The sequence below is a fragment of the Mytilus edulis genome, chromosome 13 (assembly GCF_963676685.1).
Source record: "Mytilus edulis chromosome 13, xbMytEdul2.2, whole genome shotgun sequence".
In the NCBI taxonomy this organism is placed as follows: Eukaryota; Metazoa; Mollusca; class Bivalvia; order Mytilida; family Mytilidae; genus Mytilus; species Mytilus edulis.
In genome coordinates this window covers 47,327,256-47,350,138 of record NC_092356.1, presented here as the reverse complement: position 1 = coordinate 47,350,138, position 22,883 = coordinate 47,327,256, and the positions used below count along the sequence as shown (strand labels likewise).

Below are 22,883 nucleotides of genomic sequence, written 5' to 3'. Positions count from 1 at the left end.
TTTTAATTAAAGTTTGAATTTCAATCCACGATTCATAGGATCTTGATCAGACTTTTAATAAATTTTAATCGGGAATGGTCCTGTCAAGGACGGCAGTAAAAATCGTGAATGTGTGACCCCAGCTTAATGTGAATTCAAAATTCTAAACATTCTTAATTAACACTTCAGATAAAACAGATTACATCATCTTACAAACTTTATGTATCCAAAAGAAGAAAAAATCATATCAAGCTGAATACATACTGGAACGAAAAGCTGAATGGTGTTTTATTTTAACTTCCTTTTTTTCAGCAATCCCTCATGTGGGAAAATCTTCAATTAAACAAACATATATATGATACCTGTAGCAGTTGTTGTGGAATTTGTTGTAGCTGGCTAATGTTATTATACCACCTATACCAAGACCTGATGAATAGAACACTTGTATAGCAGCATCACTCCAAACCTGTTAAAATACCAAATGCAGATGTGTTAAAGCAATTTCCTCTTGAAGTTGATGTGTCTCCCTCGATTTTAGTTTGTGGCCTGGATTTTTCTATTTTTCTCCTAATCTACTTATAACTTTTAAACGGCGATAAAGTACTGTTGCCTCTATTGGTAAAATTAATTTACACTCCTACAGATTACAGGGATCTTTCATCAAGATGCAGGTAAAACCGACAGAAAATTAATCAACAGAAGAAAGATAACTCTACCTTATCTATTATTTTTATTTAGTAATCAACCATATCTTTTAGTTTATAAAAATACATTAAAGTGAAAAATCTAAGACGTTGACTATTTATGAAATTCACTGAAATTACTGATGTATAAATCATTTTTATTTTTATTTCAAGAATAAAAATAAAACCAACTATAATTTGATGCATAAATAAATTTCTTGCAATATTTTTTTTTCGATTTTTTGCCATGACATAAATATAAAATACTATCCATGTGGTCAAAAAGTAACCGGTTAGGAGAAGTTGAGTGCACACGAATGTGTTTAGTTTTGTGGCCTCTAATTCAGTAGTAAGCGTTGGTTGTTTTTTTGTTTATCTTATCAGAAGTCATCAACTTGTTGGCTTTTCCGTTAGAATTGTATCACATTTTACAATGCTGGGTCATGGCCTACATGTAAGCGCTCAAAATTTTTTTAAAAGATAAATATCTAATACATACTGAAAATTTAAGCAGATCACTCCATCTTGGAATAAAAAAATAAGCCAAACCACTGAATGCACCAGGCAAAAACAATGACCTGATTAGCAGTATCAGCAGGAAAACATATGGAATAGTAGATGCAACGTACATCACCTGGAATAAGAAAACAGAAGCATTTAACATATATATGTTGTATGTGTACAAACATGTATTTCTCATACACAAATGAACACACTTTGTTTAGATTGATTAGTTTACAGAGGTCGGTATTATTGTAAATATCTAACAGGGCTTGTATAATCAAGGAAGTCAAACGACTACAGTAGAATGTACTGTTCAACTCAGATTGTCATCTTTATGATTTTATTCAATGTTGTACTCTTAGTTTATTTTACAACTATGTAAGAAATATCAAAGTACGATTATTATGAGACATTTTCCTTGAATTTTATTATCTAAATCAGTGTAGAGATAATCATTTTGTCATTCTATTCAACACTTTAGTGTTTTGTTGAATTAACCTATCAATTATCATTCTGAAAGCTTTCATCGGGTATCTAATTTTCATTTAGAATATATAACGTTGTATAGTGGTATACTGCACTATTGCAAAAAACAGTCGTTATCTAGTGAAAATGCAAACTCATTTTAAAACATTACTCCTCACATATCCCTTTATCCTGTGGAAAGAGACGCAGTATTCATATAATACAGAGCTAATGTCTTGTTCTATAGATACACATATTGATTAGTACAAATACTAACCTTTCCTGAAGTTTTAATTCCTTTGAGTACAGAGAAAAATAATGCAGTCCAGGATGCCAGTAAACATAGCACTAGCTGCCATCGTAAATGCCCTTGATTCTCAATACCATCTGTCATATCTAGTACATGACGCCTATCAAAAAAGAATCCTTTTGAAGTTTGGTTGTACCTGTAGAAAACTTATTTCAAATGGGATAGCACATCCTCATTTTTACGGAAATGTTGTTAACCGTGCCCGGAAATTTAGAAATGATTCATGTAAACTTGTCGCTCCTTTAAATAAACTAATTCTTAAAGGTTACCTATTCAACACTGTAATAAGATCATAGAATATTGTTTTTATTGGTATAAATATTGATTTTGTTATCAGTAAATCAAAAGCTAACTAAATATTACTAGTTTGTTATATACATATACATATTCATGGATCTACAATTTGTCGATACCTATAACTTTGCATTGCACAAGGTCATGTTTTTCTCTGGCTGTTTATGACGTCTTTACACTAAATCAATTGGATGTTGGATGTGTACAGATTGATAGTTTAGTCTTAGTTGCATGATTTGTTTTTATTAGTTGTTAGTGGCTTTGAACTAGCTGTCAGATAACTGCGAGTACTCTCAGATCTGTTCATTGTTTCTTTTTGTGTCGGGATGTATAAATACCGGGCCACGTTCACTTGTATTTTTGTCAAACTGATGAGTTAAGCCTTTTTCAACTGATTTTTATAGTTCGTTCTTATGTTGTACTGCTATACCACTGTCCCAGGTTAGGGGAGGGTTGGGATCCCGCTAACGTGTTTAACCCCGCCATATTATTTCTGTATGTGCCTGTCCCAAGTCAGGAGCCTGTAATTCAGTGGTTGTCGTTTGTCTATGTGTTACATATTTGTTTTTCGTTCATTTTTTTTTACATAAATAAGGCCGTTAGTTTTCTAGTTTGAATTGTTTTACATTTTCTTATCGGGGCCTTTTATAGATAACTGTGCGGTATGGGCTTTGCTCATTGTTGAAGGCCGTACGGTGACCCATGGTTGTTAATGTCTGTGTCATTTTGGTCTTTTGTGGATAGTGGTCTCATTGGCAATCATACCACATCTTCTTTGTTATATTGTCTTACAATACTTTGAACACGTGGATTTTTGTTTTGTTTTGGTTTGTCGTTGCTTTTAGTTTTTGTCCTCATTCATTAAATATGAATTAGTCTGCACTGTTAGATCACATCAAGTGAAATTTTCAGGAATGATTATCATCCATCTATGTAATACAAAATGCTTTTTGTAAAGCTCTTTGGTACACATATGCGACTGGTCATAATATTTCAAATCTGATAGGGATACATAGTCTAAAATTAGTTTATTGTTTAAAAATCCAGTATATACCGAAACGAAATATCCATTGAAGTTATCATAACATATTTGACAAAATACTAGGGTGTGTGTGGTCTTTAGTAAATCGCCATGAGGAATATTCGATAGCAATCTTTTAATAACAAAAAACATTTACTTATAAAGCACTCATACAGTTGATCGGCACTTATTAATTTCTTACAGCCTATTTTATTACTAAATGCAAAGCGTACTTTATTTTGATTATTCAAACAGCTCTTTGCCTTTTTTGTAAAATTGAATAAGAATAATTTAACTTTGAATCAATGGAAGCTTGTTATACTTTGTTTACCCTTTTCTTTAAATTTTGACAATTTAACGATGGGTGTCATTACTACACAGCATGCGAAGAACAACAATTTTGAAGCAGTTTACAAACTTAGATCTAAAATATGCAGTTGAAACGGTGCATCCATATATAACATATTAGTGTAATAACTATCAAAACTCTATCGAGCAGAACATTTTGAATTTGAAACACATCTTTGCAGGATAAAGTAGTTTCCACTTCAAATAAAAACATTTGATTTTTTGACAGCAAACAATGAAACCAAAATAAAAGTGTTGAACCCCCTGAACACTTCGAAATTACCAAAAAAATCTAGAAGGAACTGTTTGAACTATCTGAAAACAGTCCTAAATTTTTAAATGTTTTATTTGCATTCAATTGATATATACTCGGTACAAAGCTCCAACTTATGAGATAAAATATATTTTAAATCTACCTACGTGTACCATATTATCATATCATACGACGTCTTATGAGTTCTATGTCTAGTTCTGTTTGTAATCTTACTCTACATGCTATACTAAAACGGGTATTTTGAAGACAAATGAAATATAAACTTGAATAAATATGAAATTATTATATGGTTAACAAAAATTACAGTCTCGAAGTTGATTGGTTCACACAGGGTCTAAATGCGTTACAGTAGTTCAACAATTGTCGAAGTCTCTTGCATTCAGTTCAAATTTTCAAATAAAACTGATGCTATAGTATAATGTAAAGGATATGATGAAAAAATAACCCTTCTTAGTACTACTATTCCACCTTTCTGCTTTCTGTCAAACGGTCAAATACTTGTCTATCAGACAGATGGCTGAATCCGATGACTTTTACTTAACAATTAATGCACCTGCGACAGGGATAGCTCACTTAATAGTCGGTACTTAATAACAATATATGCGGATGATTCCGGGATATTTTCATGGCATTCTGATTCGGAGTTTATGCAAAAAACGGATACATATATGACAAGGTTGATGTTGTACCAAAGTGAACCATTAACATCATTCGGATGACGAAATATGAAGACTTCAAGATTCGGCATGTAAGAATGATACTGTGGGATTTCACCCAATAATGCATACCATTTAGATGCAGATACAAAAGAAAGAAAAACCGGAAAACTAACGAGTGTCTAACACAAACTCATCATAATGTACTGGGATTAAAAAATTACACCAGACGAGCGTTTCGTCTACAAAACACTCATAAGGGACGCTCGAATAATAAAAAGTAAAAAGTAAAAATGAAGTAAACAAACGAAGAGCATATAACAAAAAAGGTAGTATATTCTTGGGTTAAAACAATGCTTAATATATCGAGAAATTCAACGTTTGGTGAATAATTAATTAGTGTAGCATGGCGGATTCTTCCACCAATATAAACCTCCTGCTTTAGAATGCAAGAGACACACGTGATGTATGCCGTAAGTCGCCATTAATAAAAATTATATGTTTATCTTGTTCAACTCATATTCAGTGCAACAAATCTCATCTTATACACTGCATGCGAAAAAACTTAAACTCTTCTATTTTGTTTAATTCACGGTTTTATTTCGTGATAGGTTTGGTTTCTTTTTTAATGTATTTAAATATAATTAAACTGTGTTTTGCTTCATAATAAATAAAATAAATTTTGACATTCTTAGATCAGGTCATATCATTAACGCATGGAATGTTATTATAAGAAGAAAGTTAATCTGAATTGACAAATTGCATCTCTCAATAACTTTGAATACAGTAGCAGTTACAAACATCTAAATTCTGTATATAATCTTGTCAGTTTTATACAATGCAACAAAAAAAGGTATAGTAATTGAATATCTTACAGGTGGGTGGATGAGATTCTCTGTCGTAAATTTTATGATTATAAAAGTATCCCGTTTCTTAACCTTAACAAATAGTTATATGTGTAAAGATCCTGGTATCGATATGCATGATGAGTTAATCTTAATACGGGAAAACTTTTTTGTCAAACAATTGTCTCGATTGTGTCCTGTCAGCACCTGTTAAACATTTAAACTTTTGATTAAACCTGAATTTTTCATTTTCTTTTAAAACTTTGACAAATTAAAACTTCTTAAAAATATAACTGTTTATCACACGAGTTGGTTTTGGAGTGCAAGCTATACGTACTTCATAGACAATAATAGTGCATTGACTTGACATATCAACGATATAATGATGAGGCTTAGAATCTGGGAAATGCGAGGCTCTCCGTTTCGGGCCGAATCCTTATATCGTTGATATGTCAAGTCATTGCACTATTATTGTCTTTATACTCCAATCTAAAAAAAAACATTTTCAATTGTTATTTAATGTGTTAATTTTATCATTTGATTTAAATATTGGGAAACTTCTCCCTTTTATAAAAAGGCCTCACATCATGCGGGCAGAGAAATAAGCAACACGATGAAATGTGCATTACGTGTTGAAATTCGCAATCGATGGTGAACGAATTTGTTTGAAAATGAACTAAATTATCAACAATAAGCATAAAACATAATGATTTATAGTTTGCACACCAAAAATAGTAACAAGTGAAAAATGTTCTTTTTTAATATAAATTGCACAAGAAATAAGTTTAAGTCGTTGTATACATTGAAAAGAAGGACAGGTTGAATAGGTCGTATAAATAATTTCGGCAATTTCTATTTAAATATTCATGAGGAAAAGTGATATCATGTCAGTGACTGTATATGACATAGAAATATACGGTCAACGCATTTTGACTGCTCGAATAGAGAGAATGCAGTATAAATACATTTATTTCACAACCGTTTTGTTTATAAATATAGAGGTTGTTTTAAAATAATGTATTTAGATATACATTATTAGCTTCTTTTATGTGTGTATATGGAGAGAGGAATAACACTTTATAATATAGGCAAGTCCGAAACGATATTCTGTTTGTATCTGCAAGTGAAATGCTCATAACCTGCTAGATGGAAGTCAAATAAAACATTACATTAGCGAAGCACTAACTACTGACTAATAATGCCTTTCGTATACCAACAGTTAGCTTACAGTGGTTCTGATAATTGAAAATTACATACATAGATAATAAATATGGTGTGTTCTAACCTCTTTCATGATTTTACCTTCACCGATTATTACCCTTTTACCTATCAATACACTAGCCTTGAACTTAATATTTTACCCATTTTACCCATTATTATACTGGCCTTGAAAACAATTTACAAACACTGCGAACGATTTAAAAAATGTATAGGCATTGATGAAAGTTCTCATGAATAAACGATAAAAATTATTTATAAAGGTTAAGCCCCGATTGATATTGACACATAAACTGAATTTAAAAATATATTTAGTGAAACTCTTTCTCGTTGATATGTACCTAAATAAATACAAATGTTAATTGAACATTTATATTTGATAGACGCAGTCTATTGCCGTTAACGTGGCATTTTTAATTTGTGAAAACTCACAAAACCATGTGAATTTAAACCTTAAAAAAAAACAGTTAGCAGCAAAAAACTGAGGAATATAAATTTTTGCGAAAAATGTACGCCTTTGCCTATTGCACTGTAGATATCGAGACATGATATTTCTACCTAAAAAAAACGCTACCATCTTTTTATTGATACATCAGTAAAATGGATATGTTCATAGCAGTAGCAATATTCTTAAAAATAATCACAATTTAAAGTAAAAATGACACTTATATGGCACTTTTTACACGACAGGAGCAACTTGTCGAGCAGGATCAGCTAACCCTTATTTACTGACGACACATTGGAAAGACTTTTTCAAACCTCATGTTTGAAACAGTGTTTTCGGTTATATTTCATTTTCAATTATCGTATGACAAAAGTCCATGTACATGTAGGCCTTTGTAAGCACATCAATCAATTGATACACATATAAATGCAACAGTAGTTTACATATGTTCAAATCTCGTTAATCGATATAGAAGACAAATCAATGTAACAAGCAAATACTGCGGTACTATCATAGACTACAAAAGGAGTGATAATGAAAGTGGAAAAGCCGTCTCACTCAGTCGTTAATTTGAAAGATTTGACATTAACTAGGGCTCATTTACAGTTGATCCCGTTTTTTTCGTGGGTACCAAGTTTCGTGGATTAAGGAAAATAAACATTTCGTGGATATTTGCTTTCGTGGTTTGCCAAAGTCTGCATACAAAACTATAGGAAATATGTAATATTCTTTGAACATTTGATTTCGTGGATCACCTGCAACAACGAAATCCACGCAAAATTCGTATCCCACGAATATAAATGAATCAACAGTATTTAGTTCTTCTGGATATGCTAAAGAAACCAAACAGTTATATTAAAAAAAAACAATATTTCTACTGATGTTATTGACACTTGGTATTTAACAGTTTTGGTCGTTTAATTGTAGTGATATTTCATTAAAAAAAAAAAAGAAAAACAAGTACAGATCAGCAAACTATGAACAATCGTTCGCGCAATATGCGCAATGGTAAAATCACAAAAATAACGAACTCAGAGGAAAATTCAAAATGAAATGTCCCTAAACAAATGTACATAAAAATTCCAAAGATTTTTTAGAGCACATACAAGCTAACTCTCTTTCATCTTGTAATAGTATTAAAACATTTGACTTTTCTACACTTTATACAAGTATTCCACATTCCAAACTAAAAGACAAATTGAAGGAGTTCGTATTGCTTTGTTTCGTAAAAAAGAATGGCCAACGAAGATACAAGTAACTTGCCTTAGAAAGGGATAAATCCTACTTTGTAAAGGATCACTCTGATTCAAACTAAAAAATTCTCTGAAACTGACATTATCAAGATGCTTGATTTCTTGATTGAAAACATATTTGTTACGTTCGGAGGACGTGTTTTTCAACACACTATCGGCATTCCAATAGGAACAAATTGTGCCCCTCTTCTTGCCGACTTGTTTCTTTATTATTATGAGGCCGAGTGCATACAGGAACTTCTTAGGAAGAAAGATAAGAAGTTAGCAATATCCTTTTACTTTACTTTCCGCTATATAGATGATGCTCTTTCACTAAATAATTCAAAATTTGGTGACTATGTCGAATGCATCTATCCCATTTAACTTTATATATAGGATACAACAGATACAGTTAAGTCGGCCTCATATCTTGACTTACATCTAGAAATTGATAATGAGGGTCGATTGAAAAGAAAACTTTACGACAAAGGAGATGATTTCAGCTTTCCAATTGTGAACTTTCCATTTCTAAGTAGTAACATTCCAGCAGCACCTGCATACGGTGTTTATATAACCAAATTAATACGATATTTCCGTGCTTGCATTTCCTATCATGATTTTCTTGATAAAGGGTTGTTGTTCACAAGGAAGCTATTAAATCAAGAGTTCCAAATAGTGAAATTAAAATAATTTCTCCGTAAATTTTACGGACGTCATCACGATTTGGTTGGCCGTTTCACAAATGATATCGGATATGTTCCTTACGTCGTAACTACAGTTCCCTTCCCTTTCATAAATATGACCTACCGAATTAGACTATTTACCTGATTTGTTATCGCATAAGCAACACGACGGGTGCCACATGGGGATCAGGATCTGCTTACCCTTCCGGAGCACCTGAGATCACCCCTAGTTTTTGGTGAGGTTCGTGTTGATTATTATTTAGTTTTCTATGTTGTGTTCTGTGTACTATTGTTTGTCTGTTTGTCCTTTTCATTGTTAGCCATGGCGTTGTCAGTTTATTGTCGATTTATGAGTTTGACTGTCCCTCTGGTATCTTTCGTCCCCTGTTCAAACGAGTGGATAACAATGACAATTTCCTGACTTGGTGCAGACGTTTTCTTATGTAGAAAATGGTAAATTAAACCTGGGTTTTGAGCTAGGCAAACCATTCACTTTTATCACAGTTGCATAAAATTCAATTATATTGACAACGATGTGTGAACATAACATATAGATACACTAGGTTAAAATGTCAGAATTGGAGTATATCAGTCAACATTATGTTTTAATCTTCATTACTATAGAATCGAACAAATATGTAACAACGAATCATAGTACTGACGGGAGTCTATTGTTATTTTACAACCGTACGTCGGCAGTTATAAACTAACGAGATAAAATACAGTGACATATATAACACACATTACATGGGGTTAATAGTGTACTTACTCCCAGAACTCCTCAGCACTTGTCTGTCTTGATACATTCAACATTGATATATTGGTAGAATATTGATGATCACTTCCATTTATCTGCATAGTGGTGATGTTCAACAGAGAGGTATTGAAAAAAGTGTTGTTTACATTTTGACCACGCATATAGCAATTGTCTGTATTCCATTCATTGTTACAGTCACCCCATGGGATTTTGTAGGAAAATGAATTCCAAAAGTAATATAAAGTCCAAGCAACAATCACATTATAGTAAATACCAGAAATAGCAACTAATGTCAACATCCCATAGCCAATCCCTACAAGATAAAGGAATACAAAAGAAATATATACTCTGGCTTTTGCATTATTGTTTGCGTACGTTTTTACTCTATTCTTCAAGATTAAAAATACATTCAGGATATTAATGCTTAATGGGTACTGCGTACAATTCAGTGTGTCTGCACTTTATGTTTGCTTTTACATAACTTGATTTGCATATTACTTGGTATATTTTGCAGTGTTTTTAGTACTGGTGTTTATGTTTTGCCTGTAGTGCCTGTTTGTTTTACGTGTTTTATGTCTTGTGTTATCAAATATGAATTCGGTTAAAATCTCTACAGAGTTAATGTTATATTGTTATATTATACCCTACTTTAAATAAATCGTTTATGCTTTATACTTTATGATAAATAAGACAAAAATTACATTAAAAAAATAGAACACTCGATGTATACAACAGTTCAACATCCATGCACAAGAAAGTGAAAATTCCATATTTTCTCTCAATTATAAATTGGATAAGAAGAGCTATAAATCTATCATTTCATACTGATAAAGAGACTGATATTATTACAACAAACAGATGTTTAAAACACAAAATTGTTAATTTCAAAGTTTTAGGAAAATGCACAGGGACATAAGGGTTGACCCTCCCCTTTTTTTTAATTTTTGGTGTTTAATTCTTGTTTTGGAAATATCCTTTGATGTTGTTTATCCTGACTTTCGAAATGCGCATCTGGTGCAAGAAAATTGGTACCGTTAATTTTATTACTACCACTGGGTCGATGCCTCTGCTGGTGGACTATTAGTCCCCGAGGGTATCACCAGCCCAGTAGCCAGTACTTCGGTACTGGCATGAAAATACGGATTTATTGCGTTATTAAAATTTGCTGTTACAAAATATTAGAAATTATTATAAATTAAGGAATGTATCTCCCTCATGCAAAGCTCTGATTCCTTTCACAGATTTGGCTATACTTTTTGGACCTTTTGGATTATAGCTTTTCATCTTTTCTATAAGCTTTGGATTGCAAATATTTTGGCCACGAGCATCACTGAAGAGACATGTATTGTCGAAATGCGCATCTGGTGCAAGAAAATTGGTACCGTTAATTTTATTACCACCACTGGGTCGATGCCTCTGCTGGTTGACTATTAGTCCCCGAGGGTATCACCAGCCCAGTAGCCAGTTCTTCGGTACTGGCATGAAAATACGGATTTATTGCGTTATTAAAATTTGCTGTTATAAAATATTAGAAATTATTATAAATTAAGGAATGTATCTCCCTCATGCAAAGCTCTGATTCCTTTCACGGATTTGGCTATACTTTTTGGACCTTTTGGATTATAGCTCTTCATCTTTTATATAAGCTTTGGATTCCAAATATTTTGGCCACGAGCATCACTGAAGAGACATGTATTGTCGAAATGCGCATCTGGTGCAAGGAAATTGGTACCGTTAATTTTATTAAGATTAATTTGAAAACCTAATTATTTTTAAATATGTTTCTTTTTAATATTTTAATCTTGCAATTTATTGAAAAATTTAAATTTGTAAAAAAAAATCAAAATCTCATATAAAGAAATAAAAGATACATTTCTTGATTGGTATTGTGTATTTTTTTTTTTTTTTTATCTCTTCTTGCCATTGTCACCTATCAATTGAGAAAGAAACCATGTGGCATCTGTGAACTAACATAATATAATTGATGTGACAGTTTAATTTGAAAATTTTGTGTTTTCTAAGCGATGCAGGAGATAAGTTCACTTTTTATTCAACATCATTTTGATGCAAATTCTTGGGCTTACATGTATAATGAAGACTGAGAAGTAAAAAAAAAGATTGTGCTCCACTTATTTGTAGATAATATTTGTAACAAATAGTTTATGATTGATGAAACAAACCTAGGGTTGAGACAAATTCACTTTATTTTACTTTACCACAGGGTTGAAAACTAATAGGGTCAGTGTAAGAATTTATTGTGAATTGCAGTGCTTGTAAACAAGGCCATGTGAATGAACTATAAATACCGCATAATCTTACGTTTTATTATAGCAATGAATAGGGCTAGAGTTATACTTTAATGAATATATAGAAGTTTCTGATTTCTAAAGGTAAACAAGGTATCAATTTCATTTACGAGATCGGTTTGCATTCAAGTCAATATGAGATTTGTTACTGAATTTATTACAATATGGGCGGGCTGGTACTTAAATTGAAAACCTATCAGGGGGCATTCCATAGAGTCAAATTCTAAACAAATTTAAATAAAAGGTAATCGTTTTGATACAAATGTATATAGAACTAAATATAGACGACGATTCCATTAATTATAACCAATGCCATTTGAATTAGGTTTAACAAACACATTTACTACTACATACTTAATCAAATTATTCCGTTCAACCTACATGACCTATATCAAATGTATAATTATAAAAAAAAATAGAAAAGAAAGATGTATGTATTGTCTGAATTATTTTAATGTAAAATGATTAAAAAAAAAAGGATAAAAGTTTTATGAATGATGAAAACATTATGATCATAAAAACAAAAAACTAACTGCTGAGACCATTTAGCTTTTATGGACATGTGTCCAACCGAATTAGACTATTGACCGGGTTTGTAATAACACGATGGGTGCCACATGTGGAGCACCTGAGATCACCCCAAGTTTTTGCTGGGGTTTGTGTAACAGTCTTTAGTTTTCTTCATGTATATTGTGTTTTGTTTACTACTATTTGTCCGTTTGTCTTTTTCATTTTTAGCTATGGTGTTGTCAGTTAGTTTTCGATCTATGAGTTTGAATGTCCCTGTTGTATCTTGTGCCCCTTACTTAATCGTACTTCTGTTGTTTGATTTAATGCAAAATGTCTATTAAGGGCCCATTACTGTAATATCAAAAGACTTTGACAGACGAATGCCATGCATTTCGTTACAGACATAAAGTATATTCCAAACTAAAACCAAACCCTCCCTTGATTAGAACTTTGTTACATATTTTAGATGGCAATTCATTCTTACAAACGAAATTTTACAGAACTTGTGAAACTGAATAAATGAAATATATGTGTACAATATTTTCTAAACTGGGACAGTCCCTGATTCTTGTTTTCCGATTTAATGATCGCTCGAAGTACCAGACCTTACATTTGTGCTGTTCATTTTCCTTCCTCATTTTCACATTTTTGTATGTCAATTTTTCTCACTGAATGATGCTACAATCATATTGTTTGCTAAGGCGATGACCTCAAAGATAAATATGTAAACATAAAAAGGAAAATTGTAACCTTAACCATTCAAAGGAAATGTATTGTGAATATTGATTTGAATGTTGTATTGAAATCTTAAAGGTTTTTAACGATTACGATGTAACGAATGTGGTATGATATTTCTGTAATTCTTTTGTATACATATACATGTATATCATTTTTGTTTCAATTTTACCTTTAAACAAAGGACAGCACAGCCATACTTTCCCTGGACCTAGGTTTGAATACTGTGCATAGGTAAACTCAAGGAAAACCAGAGGCATAGCCAATAGCATCATAAAGATTAAGTATGGCACAAGGAAAGCACCTATCAAATAAGAACATACATTATTTTCTATATATATTGTTTGATTAAAATTCGGTTACTAAATATATATCAAAGTTACATTCAAATTGTGTTCAGAGCTGCAACTTCAATATCATACATAGTTGTTTTGGAGAATATTGGTTGTAGTAAATCATACTCCCGTCGAGGTTACCTTAGGATTGCATGTATTTTTCAAGTTAAATGTAAAATATGTCTCTCTGTTTACAAGGTTTTTGGGAATAAAGTACGAACATATAAAATGAGCGAAAGTAAGTTTAAGAAATTGAATAAAATCTTTGAAAGGAATAAAGAAAAAATAACAAAATATCCACGCCCGAACGCATATGCTTTCCTGTAAAATATGTTTACACTATTGAATGTTGTAGAACATTGAAGTACTAAAGTACATTAATTGTATCATTCCGTATCCCATTTACTCTGATGCAAACGAACATGTTTTGTTATAAATAAGGCAGTAAATCTCATTTGAATTGTTTCATATTTTTCCTGTGGGGACCTTTTATAGCTGACCACACACTTTGGGTTTTTCTCATTGTCGAAGGCCGTACGATTGCCTATAATTGATTACAACATATTATTTGAACTTTGGTGGAGAGTTATCCCATTGTCAATCATGCCATATATCCATAATTTTATAATAAAATTGAGAAAGGAAATGGGGAATGTGTCAAAGCGACAACAACCCGACCATATAGACGACAACAGCCGAAGGCCACCAATGGGTTTTCAATGTAGCGAGAATTCCCGCACCCGTAGGTGTCCTTCAGCTGGCCCCTAAAATATGTATACTAGTACAGTGATAATGGACGTCGTACAAAACTCCGAATTATACACAAGAAACTAAAATTAAAAATCATACAAGACTAACAAATGCCAGAGGCTCCTGACTTGGGACAGGCGCAAAATTGCGGCGAGGTTAAACATGTTTATGAGATCTTAACCCTCCCCCTATACCTCTAGCCAATGAAGAAAAGTAAACGCATAACAATACGCATTAAAATTCAGTTCAAGAGAAGTCCTAGTTCGATGTCAAAAGATGTAACAAAAGAAAATAAATAAAATGACAAAAATACATAAATAACAACAGACTACTAGCAGTTAACTGACATGCCAGCAGTTCGTCTGAAACAGTGACAACTCTACAACAGATTTATCCATCGGATCACCAGCAGTGATGGTGATACATATGTGACTGTGTACATTATGTATATACAACTCGTCTAAACATCAACCCAACAATGTAAGATCTGTAGATTATCTTTCGCAATATATACAGATAATTTAAACGTTATACATGTATTACCTACCTCCACCATTCTTGAAGCAAATGTAAGGAAACCTCCATATGTTTCCTAATCCAACCATTTCTCCAATGCAAGAAAATAAGAATTCGAACCATGTTGACCAATTTCCTCGTGATGTTTCTGCCATAATTCTTCCTTTTTAGTTTCTACAAAAACATGAAAATTTCAACGAAATGAAATATTTAAATCCTTATTCATTCAAGCAGTACATTTCATTTTGAGCTGCACCACCATATTTTGACCACATGTCCTCAATGTATATTTGAATAATTTACATGTGAACTTATTATATTTAATCACCTTTCCGTGTGGAAAGACTTTTCGATATGTCTCCCGCTGTTTAATGTTCTTGAGATTTATGTGCTTCGATAAAAAAAAAAAAAAGCGAATTGTCGTAAGATGTTCAACAGTGATAACGCTGATGTCATTGACCCCTCTAACCAAGATCTTTTTTTTTCAACGAGATTTACCCCCTTAAAGTCTTAGTCTCTATTTCTCCTTTGGATTGTCATCGTTTTAAAGTGAATGTGGACATTATCAGAATTTATCAATCGCAACGTTGTAACTTATTGATACTATTTCTTCTTTTTGTTTTAGACACAAGTGGTACCGTACCTAAATTGACCTCATAACCAGAAGTCATAAAACTGATGTTTTTTTCTTCTAATTTCTAAAACATTTAATAGTATTTAAATTTCAAAGGTTTGTGGAGGTGGTGGGGATTTGGGGGGGGGGGGGGGGTTTCGGACGCTATCAATCGCTATCATTTCTTGATTATGAATAATTTTTTTGTCATCTGCTTGACCACAATATTTTGTTTTTCTCCATTAAATAATGGAGGTCAGAGTCTTTTTTAGGACATAAATGAAATTAAGAATTGAAATGGGCAATATTTCAAAGAGACAATAACCCGACCAAAGAGCAGACAACAGCCGAAGGCCACCAATGGGTCTTCAAAACAGCGAGAAAATCCCCCACCCGGAGGTGGTCCTCAGCTGGCCCGTAAATAAAATAGTGCATTATTTCAGTGAAAACATATATAAATGAACTAAACTTTAAAAAAAAAATACAAGACTAACTAAGGCCAGAGGCTCCTAACTTGAGACAGACGCAAAAACGCGGCGGGGTTAAACATGTTTTGTGAAACATAATCTTTAGAATTTGTCCTTCCTTTGTTTCAATAAAATTCGACCCCATTATTTCCAATTTTACTAAGAGCATTTCTGTTTTTATTCTTTAATTATATACAAAGTTATGACTCATATCTGTTATATTATAGTATACATACGACTTTTTCTTTAGACACAGCTGATTACCTAATTTCTAGATGCATTCGGGTAAAATACAACATTTGTTTTAGCCCCAGTCCCACTAGACAACGATTGCACGACGCTCATCGCGATCTAAAATAAATTCAGATCGTGGTGAGGTCTCGGTATGAGCGGCATGCAAAATGTTAATTTTCGTTGCTTTCACGATGCTACTACGTTCTCATTACGCTTTTACAACGATCCCGCTACGATTATACCACGTTCTCACCGCGCTTATTCTGCGACCTCACTACGCTTATCAAGACCTTTCTGCGCTCATCATGCTCTCACTAAGACCATACCACGAGTTATCCGATTGCAACACGATCTTAACACCCTTCTACTGCGATTATAGCACGTTCTTTCCCCGATTATATATATATATACTACGTTTATACCGCAATCTTACTACGTTCTCAGAAATAACGTCAACATCGTGTTCCATATAAATACGGTTCCATTCCTTATATTTCTGATTAATACATAGATTTCTCGGAAACAACACAGTCAAGCCACCAAAATCTACCAGAACACGTAGGCGTGTAGGGAGTAATAACAGTAGAGGCAGAGGGAGCTCTTATAGTAACAATCCTGATCTAGCAGAGATGTCGGACCGACCAATGCAACCTGAATCACAACCTACTGCTGGTCCATCAAGCTCAAATGACGATGTTATAGTGACCGATAGCAGGGATGACACAGATGTGTCAAGCATGGTTGAGCCGTTGGAGAAAAAGGATAAGAGGTCCAAATTACATACAGACAATCAAAACATGGCGAGCTTATACATATTTCATTTGAAAATGACAATGAACATGATGGTCGTAGTATGAACGTAGTCCGGTCGTAAGAAGAGCGTGCTGAGGACGGCATGGGCGTGCTAGATTCGTACTATGGTCTTGAACAGCGTGATGTAAACGTGGTATAGTCATAGTGGAAGCGTAGATGAGTCGCAATGAGAACGTGATGGTCGTAGTGAGGTCGTAGTAACGTCGCTGTGAGATCGTAGCGCAGTCTCTACGAAAATAAACACGCTTTCACTACGCTCTCGCTGCGATGGTACAGCAACCTTCGCGATCTTACCACGACCTTACTGCGCTCTCACTACGCTTCTACTACGACCTGATTTCGCCACGACCGCACCACGATTGTTTTGAACATGTTCAAAGTTGGCAACGCTCATCATGATCTTGAATACATCACCACGACCGTATTACGACCTTACTGCGATCTACACGATCGCACTACGGTCGTCAAAATTTGCATTTTTTTCAGAGATCGTAGTGCGATCGTGGCCTAGTGGGACTGTGGTATTAGCTGACGAGTATAGCGTATATTTAATACTGCAGTCCCACTAGGCCACGATCGCACTACGATCTGTGAAAAAAATGCAAATTTTGATGATCGTAGTACGATCGTGTAGATCGCAGTAAGGTCGTATCACGGTCGTGGTGAGGTCTTCAAGATCGTGATGAGCGTGGCCAACTTTGAACATGTTCAAAACAATCGTGGTGCGGTCGTGGCGAAGTCAGGTCGTAAAAGAAGCGTAGTGAGAGCACACTAAGATCGCTGTACCATCGTAGCGAGAGCGTAGCGAAAGCGTGATTCTATTCGGAGAGACTGTGCTACGATCTCACTGCGACGTTATTACGATCTCAGTACGACCATCACGTTCTCACCGCGAGCCAACTACGCTTCCACTATGACTATATCACGCTGATCACGACCATAGTACGATTCTAGCATGCCCTTGTCGTCCTCCTCACGCTTTTCTTGCGACCTGACTACGTTCATACTACCACCATCATTCTCATTTTCATTTTCATATAAAATATATAAAAAAGCTCCCTAGATTTTGTTTGTCTGTATGTAATTATCCATGCTTCTCGTTTTTATATAGATTAGACCGTTTGTTTTCCCGTTTAAATGGTTTTACACTAGTATTTTATGGGCCCTTTATAGCTTGCTGTTCGGTATGAGCCAAGGCTCCGTGTTGGAGGTCGTACCATGGCCTATAATTGGTTACTTTTATAAATTGTTACTTGGATGGGGAGTTGTCGCATTGGCACTCATACCACATCTTCCTATATCTATTGACACATCCGTGTCATCTCTGCTATTGTTCACTAAAATATCGTAATTTGAGCTTTGTGGACCAGCAATGGGTTGTAATTTAGGTTGGATTGGTCGGTCCGACATCTCTGCTTGATCAGGATTCGTTACTTTGCTCCCTCTGCCTCTACAACAACCCCCACCACAACCCCCACGTGTTCTCGTATATTTTGGTGGCATGACTGTATTGTTTCCGAGAAATCAACGTATTAATCAGAAATAGAACAAAAACACTGTATAATGTTGCTGAGAACGTAGTAAGATCGCGGTATGAATATCGAGTAGTATATAATCGTGGTAAGAACGTGCTATAAACGCAGTAGAAGCGTGGTAAGATCGTGTTGCAATCGGATAACTCGTGGTATGGTCGTAGTGAGAACGTGAAGAGCATAGAAAGATCTCGATAAGCGTAGTGAGGTCGCAGAATAAGCGCGGTGAGAACGTGGTATAATCGTAGCGGGATCGTTGAAGAAGCGTAATGAGGACGTATTAGCATCGTGAGAGCAACGAAAATTTGCATTTTCATGCCGCTTAAGCCCCAGTCCCACTAGACCACGATCGTACCACGCTCACCGCGATCTAAAATAAATTTAGATCGTGGTGAGGTCGCGGTATGAGCGGCATGAAAATGTAAATTTTCGTTGCTTTCACGATGCTACTACGTCCTCTCTACGCTTCTATAAAGATCCCGCTACGATTATACCACGTTCTCGCTGCGCTTATTCTGCGACCTCACTACGCTTATCAAGATCTTTCTACGCTCTTCACGTTCTTACTACGACCATACCACGAGTTATCCGATTGCAACACGATCTTACTGCGATTATTACACGTTCTTACCACGATTATACTACGTTCATAGCGCGATCTTACTACGTTCTCAGCAATAACGTCAACATCGTGTTTCATATCAATACAGTTCAATTCCTTCTATTTCTGATTAAATCGTAGATTTCTCGGAAACAATACAGTCATGCCACCAAAATCTGCCAGAACACGTGGGCATGGTGGTAGGAGTTGATGTAGAGGCAGAGGGAGCAAAGTAACGAATCCTGATCAAGCAGAGATGTCGGACCGACCAATCCAACCTAATTTACAACCTTTTGCTGGTCCATGAAGATCAATGACGATATTTTAGTGAACGATAGCAGAGATGACATAGATGTATCAATATATATAGGAAGATGTGGTATGTGTGCCAATGAGACAACTCTCCATCCAAGTAACAATTTATAAAAGAAAACCATTATAGGCTACGGTAAGGCCTTCAACACGGAGCCTTGGCTCACATCAATCAGCACGTTATAAAGGACCCAAAATATTACTAGTGTTAAACCATTTAAACGGGAAAACCAACGGTCTAATCTATATAAAAACGAGACGCATGGTTGAACCGTTAGAGCAAATGGATAATTACATTCAAACAAACAAAATCTATGGAGCATTTTTTATATATTTTATGTGAAAATGACAATGAGAATGATTGTCGTAGTGTGAACGTAGTCAGGTCGTAAGAAGAGCGTGATGAGGACGGCAAGGGCGTGCTAGAATCGTACTATGGTCGTGAACAGCGTGGTATAGTCGTAGTGGAAGCGTAGTTGGGTCGCAGTGAGAACGTGATGGTCGTAGTGAGGTCTTTATAACGTCGGTGTGCGATTGTAGCGCAGTCTCTCCGAATAGAATCACGCTTTCGCTACGCTCTCGCTACGATTGTACAGCGACCTTTGCGATCTTACTACGATCTTAGTGCGCTCTCACTACGCTTCTACTACGACCTGATTTCGCCACGACCGCACCACGATTGTTTTGAACATGTTCAAAGTTGGCCACGCTCCTCACGATCTTGAAGACCTCACCACGACCGTGATACGACCTTACTGCGATCTACACGATCGCACTACGATCATCAAAATTTGCATTTTTTTCACAGATCGTAGTGCGATCGTGGCCTAGTGGGACTAGGGTATTAAGGAATTATCAGGAAGAAATTACTTCACATTCTTTTCTTGTCAAGAATTTTACATTTAATTATTCAATACGGTAAAAAATGACAAACAATCCGATAAATTAATCTTATGCTAGGCAATAATATTCTTTACAGAGGATTCAACGCAATGACTTTTCTGAAATATAATTTAAGATTTAACCGAAAACTTGTGAGAAAATTAATTATAGCATTAAAGTTATACAAAAGAAAGAAAGTATACCTTCTCAGATTCTTTAAAATGTCATAGTTAATGCTACAAATTAGGTCAGCTTTCTCCTATCCGTCCGAAACCATAATTATTTGACATAACAATTACAAGTATGGCCGCAGTAATGCACCAGATGTGTTGCAACCTGACATAATAATGTTTAATTTATTGTATCAAAAAAATGTACTATTTTTGGAATGGTAAAATATGAACTTGTCCTAAAAGGCTTGTTTACACAATAGTGTATTACAGATTATCACACAGTGATCATGAATTAGTTACAGGAACATGTACATGTATATATTTGAAAATATTTGAAAAAGAAATATCAGAATGGATGACGAATATTTTTTTTTAAAGACCATGCAATTTCTTCTTAGACTGATATTTAAGTTTCGCCGAAGTCATATTACATTAAAAAGAGGTACATTATGAATATTGCCAAAGAGAACCCACATTAAGGCGTACATAGTCTTTAATTCAATGACTTACTTCAGCAGTATTATTGTTTCACAAGATGTCGCTGTGATATTTGGTATATATGATCATATATGATATCGAACAGACTATACGCTTTTGAAATTGACCCTGTTTAATCAACAACTGTTTCGTGTAGGAGTTTTCTACCCAAACACTTTTTTTTTTCTCGTGACCACTACTCCTTGGTAACCATAAAGGAAACTGACAAAATTATTTTACTAAATTCTTTGCTATGTCTTCAAGGTGAAGAATTTGGTTTTGACCGAAGCGTTCGGGAGACTCCATATGAGAGTTATTTCCCTTTATGCATTTGATTCAAGAGGTGTTCATTTGTTACTGGTAAATCATAAGTATAATAGAGACTTTCGTTTTTTTGATTTGAGGTCAATGGTAAAAAGTTAAAGATATTTGGTGAAGGTCAAAGGTCAAGGTCATCATATGGCTTATTTACCCTTCTTTTCCAAACCCGAGTAAGATATAAATCCTTATTTTTAGTAAATTTTAATTCAGTTAGTTGCGACACGCCATAACACATTTATTTCTGTTAAAATGATACGTTGACATTAAATTGAAGTTTCCTACCCTTTGATATTTTAAATACACTTTTGGTGATATAACTTATGAACCATATATAATAAAGAAATTTTTTTTATGACATTGAATTTGAGGTCAATGTCATTAGTAAATTTGAGTTATTAGATATTAACTTTTGCTTTTACTTCATACATGTATGTATACATGATAAAGCCATGGGACTCTTTGCATTAGGTTGTAATAATATGACCTTGAAAAAAGCAACCAGAAGTGACTTTAAGAAAACCAGAAATAGCTATGTTTTGTGCTTACTTAAAAGGTTTAGCTACATGTAGCTGTAAAACCAGGTTCAATCCACCATTTTCTACATAAGAAAATGCCTGTACCAAGTCAGGAATATGACAGTTGTTATCCGTTCGTTTGATGTGTTTGAACTTTTGATTTTGCCATTTGATTGGGGACTTTCCTTTTTGAATTTTCCTTGGAGTTCAGTAATTTTGTGATTTTACTTTTTAATGTAAAAGTATATAGAACCACATATTTTTAGAATCAGTGTCAAGTAAACTTATAACAAAAATAATGGAAATTCCATTTTTCAAACTAGAAGTAACATATCATCTCCCTTATTTCAAACAACAGTGCATATGTATAGGAACCATATATTTTCGGAATAAGTATACAATAATCTATCATTTGACACCGGAAATGACATGTTACAATGGACTCTTTTTTTGGAATATATGGTTTTGGGCGGAAAGACCTATGACTTTTTTTGTGTTTCTACGTGTGAATTACACTAACGCCGGCGTCACACATTGGCGTATAGACCGGCGTGCACCAAACGTACAGAGAAAATTGACAAAGTCAGTATACTTTAGTTGCTCGCCAGAGTAACGCTACGCAATCGTTAAACGCGTGTAGCATAAGTTTAAAGTACGTCGAAATACAAAGGTATACGCTTGGTGAACGCTACAACTCGAGGACATTTTTATGCAGCATAAACATTTTCATCCAGCTCAAGCGTGTGTCAAGCGTATACCTGTACGCTACACGCACGTTATACATACGCTACAAGCTAAACGCGCTAAAGATAAGCTTGAGACACGTTTAGGGCACGTTGTATACGCTTCGAGATCGCTTGACTTTAACTAAAACGTATGTGGGTGTGATTGTAACAAACATCCCATAAGAGAACGTCAAAGATACGACCGGGACGCGTCTCAAATACGTTCAAGAAACTTTTTTCCTTCGTAGCGTGCATTTCATCTACCTTAGACAAACGTTACAGATATGATTGACAGGTTGAATGCATACAAAATTACTAGCGTATTGGCAGCGTACATGACTTTTTAACACGC

General features: G+C 34.4%; 1 protein-coding gene across 4 annotated transcripts in view; it reads right to left on the bottom strand.

The window, feature by feature from the left end:
• LOC139500584 (sodium- and chloride-dependent glycine transporter 2-like) overlaps positions 1-22,883 on the bottom strand; it is a 37,582-nt gene that overhangs the window by 7,733 nt on the left and 6,966 nt on the right. For 3 of the 4 annotated variants that reach the window (XM_071289335.1, XM_071289339.1, XM_071289336.1), the window contains exons 2-7: positions 14,898-15,040; positions 13,438-13,569; positions 9,727-10,027; positions 1,909-2,041; positions 1,162-1,296; positions 342-445 (exon numbers count right to left, since the gene is read on the bottom strand). In XM_071289335.1, the coding sequence (XP_071145436.1) occupies positions 342-445; positions 1,162-1,296; positions 1,909-2,041; positions 9,727-10,027; positions 13,438-13,569; positions 14,898-15,021 (929 nt within the window). In that variant the 5' untranslated portion in view covers positions 15,022-15,040. Of the gene's footprint in view, positions 1-341; positions 446-1,161; positions 1,297-1,908; positions 2,042-9,726; positions 10,028-13,437; positions 13,570-14,897; positions 15,041-20,523; positions 20,662-22,883 lie in introns of those variants that run through there. The other variant, XM_071289334.1, reaches the window with a different exon arrangement.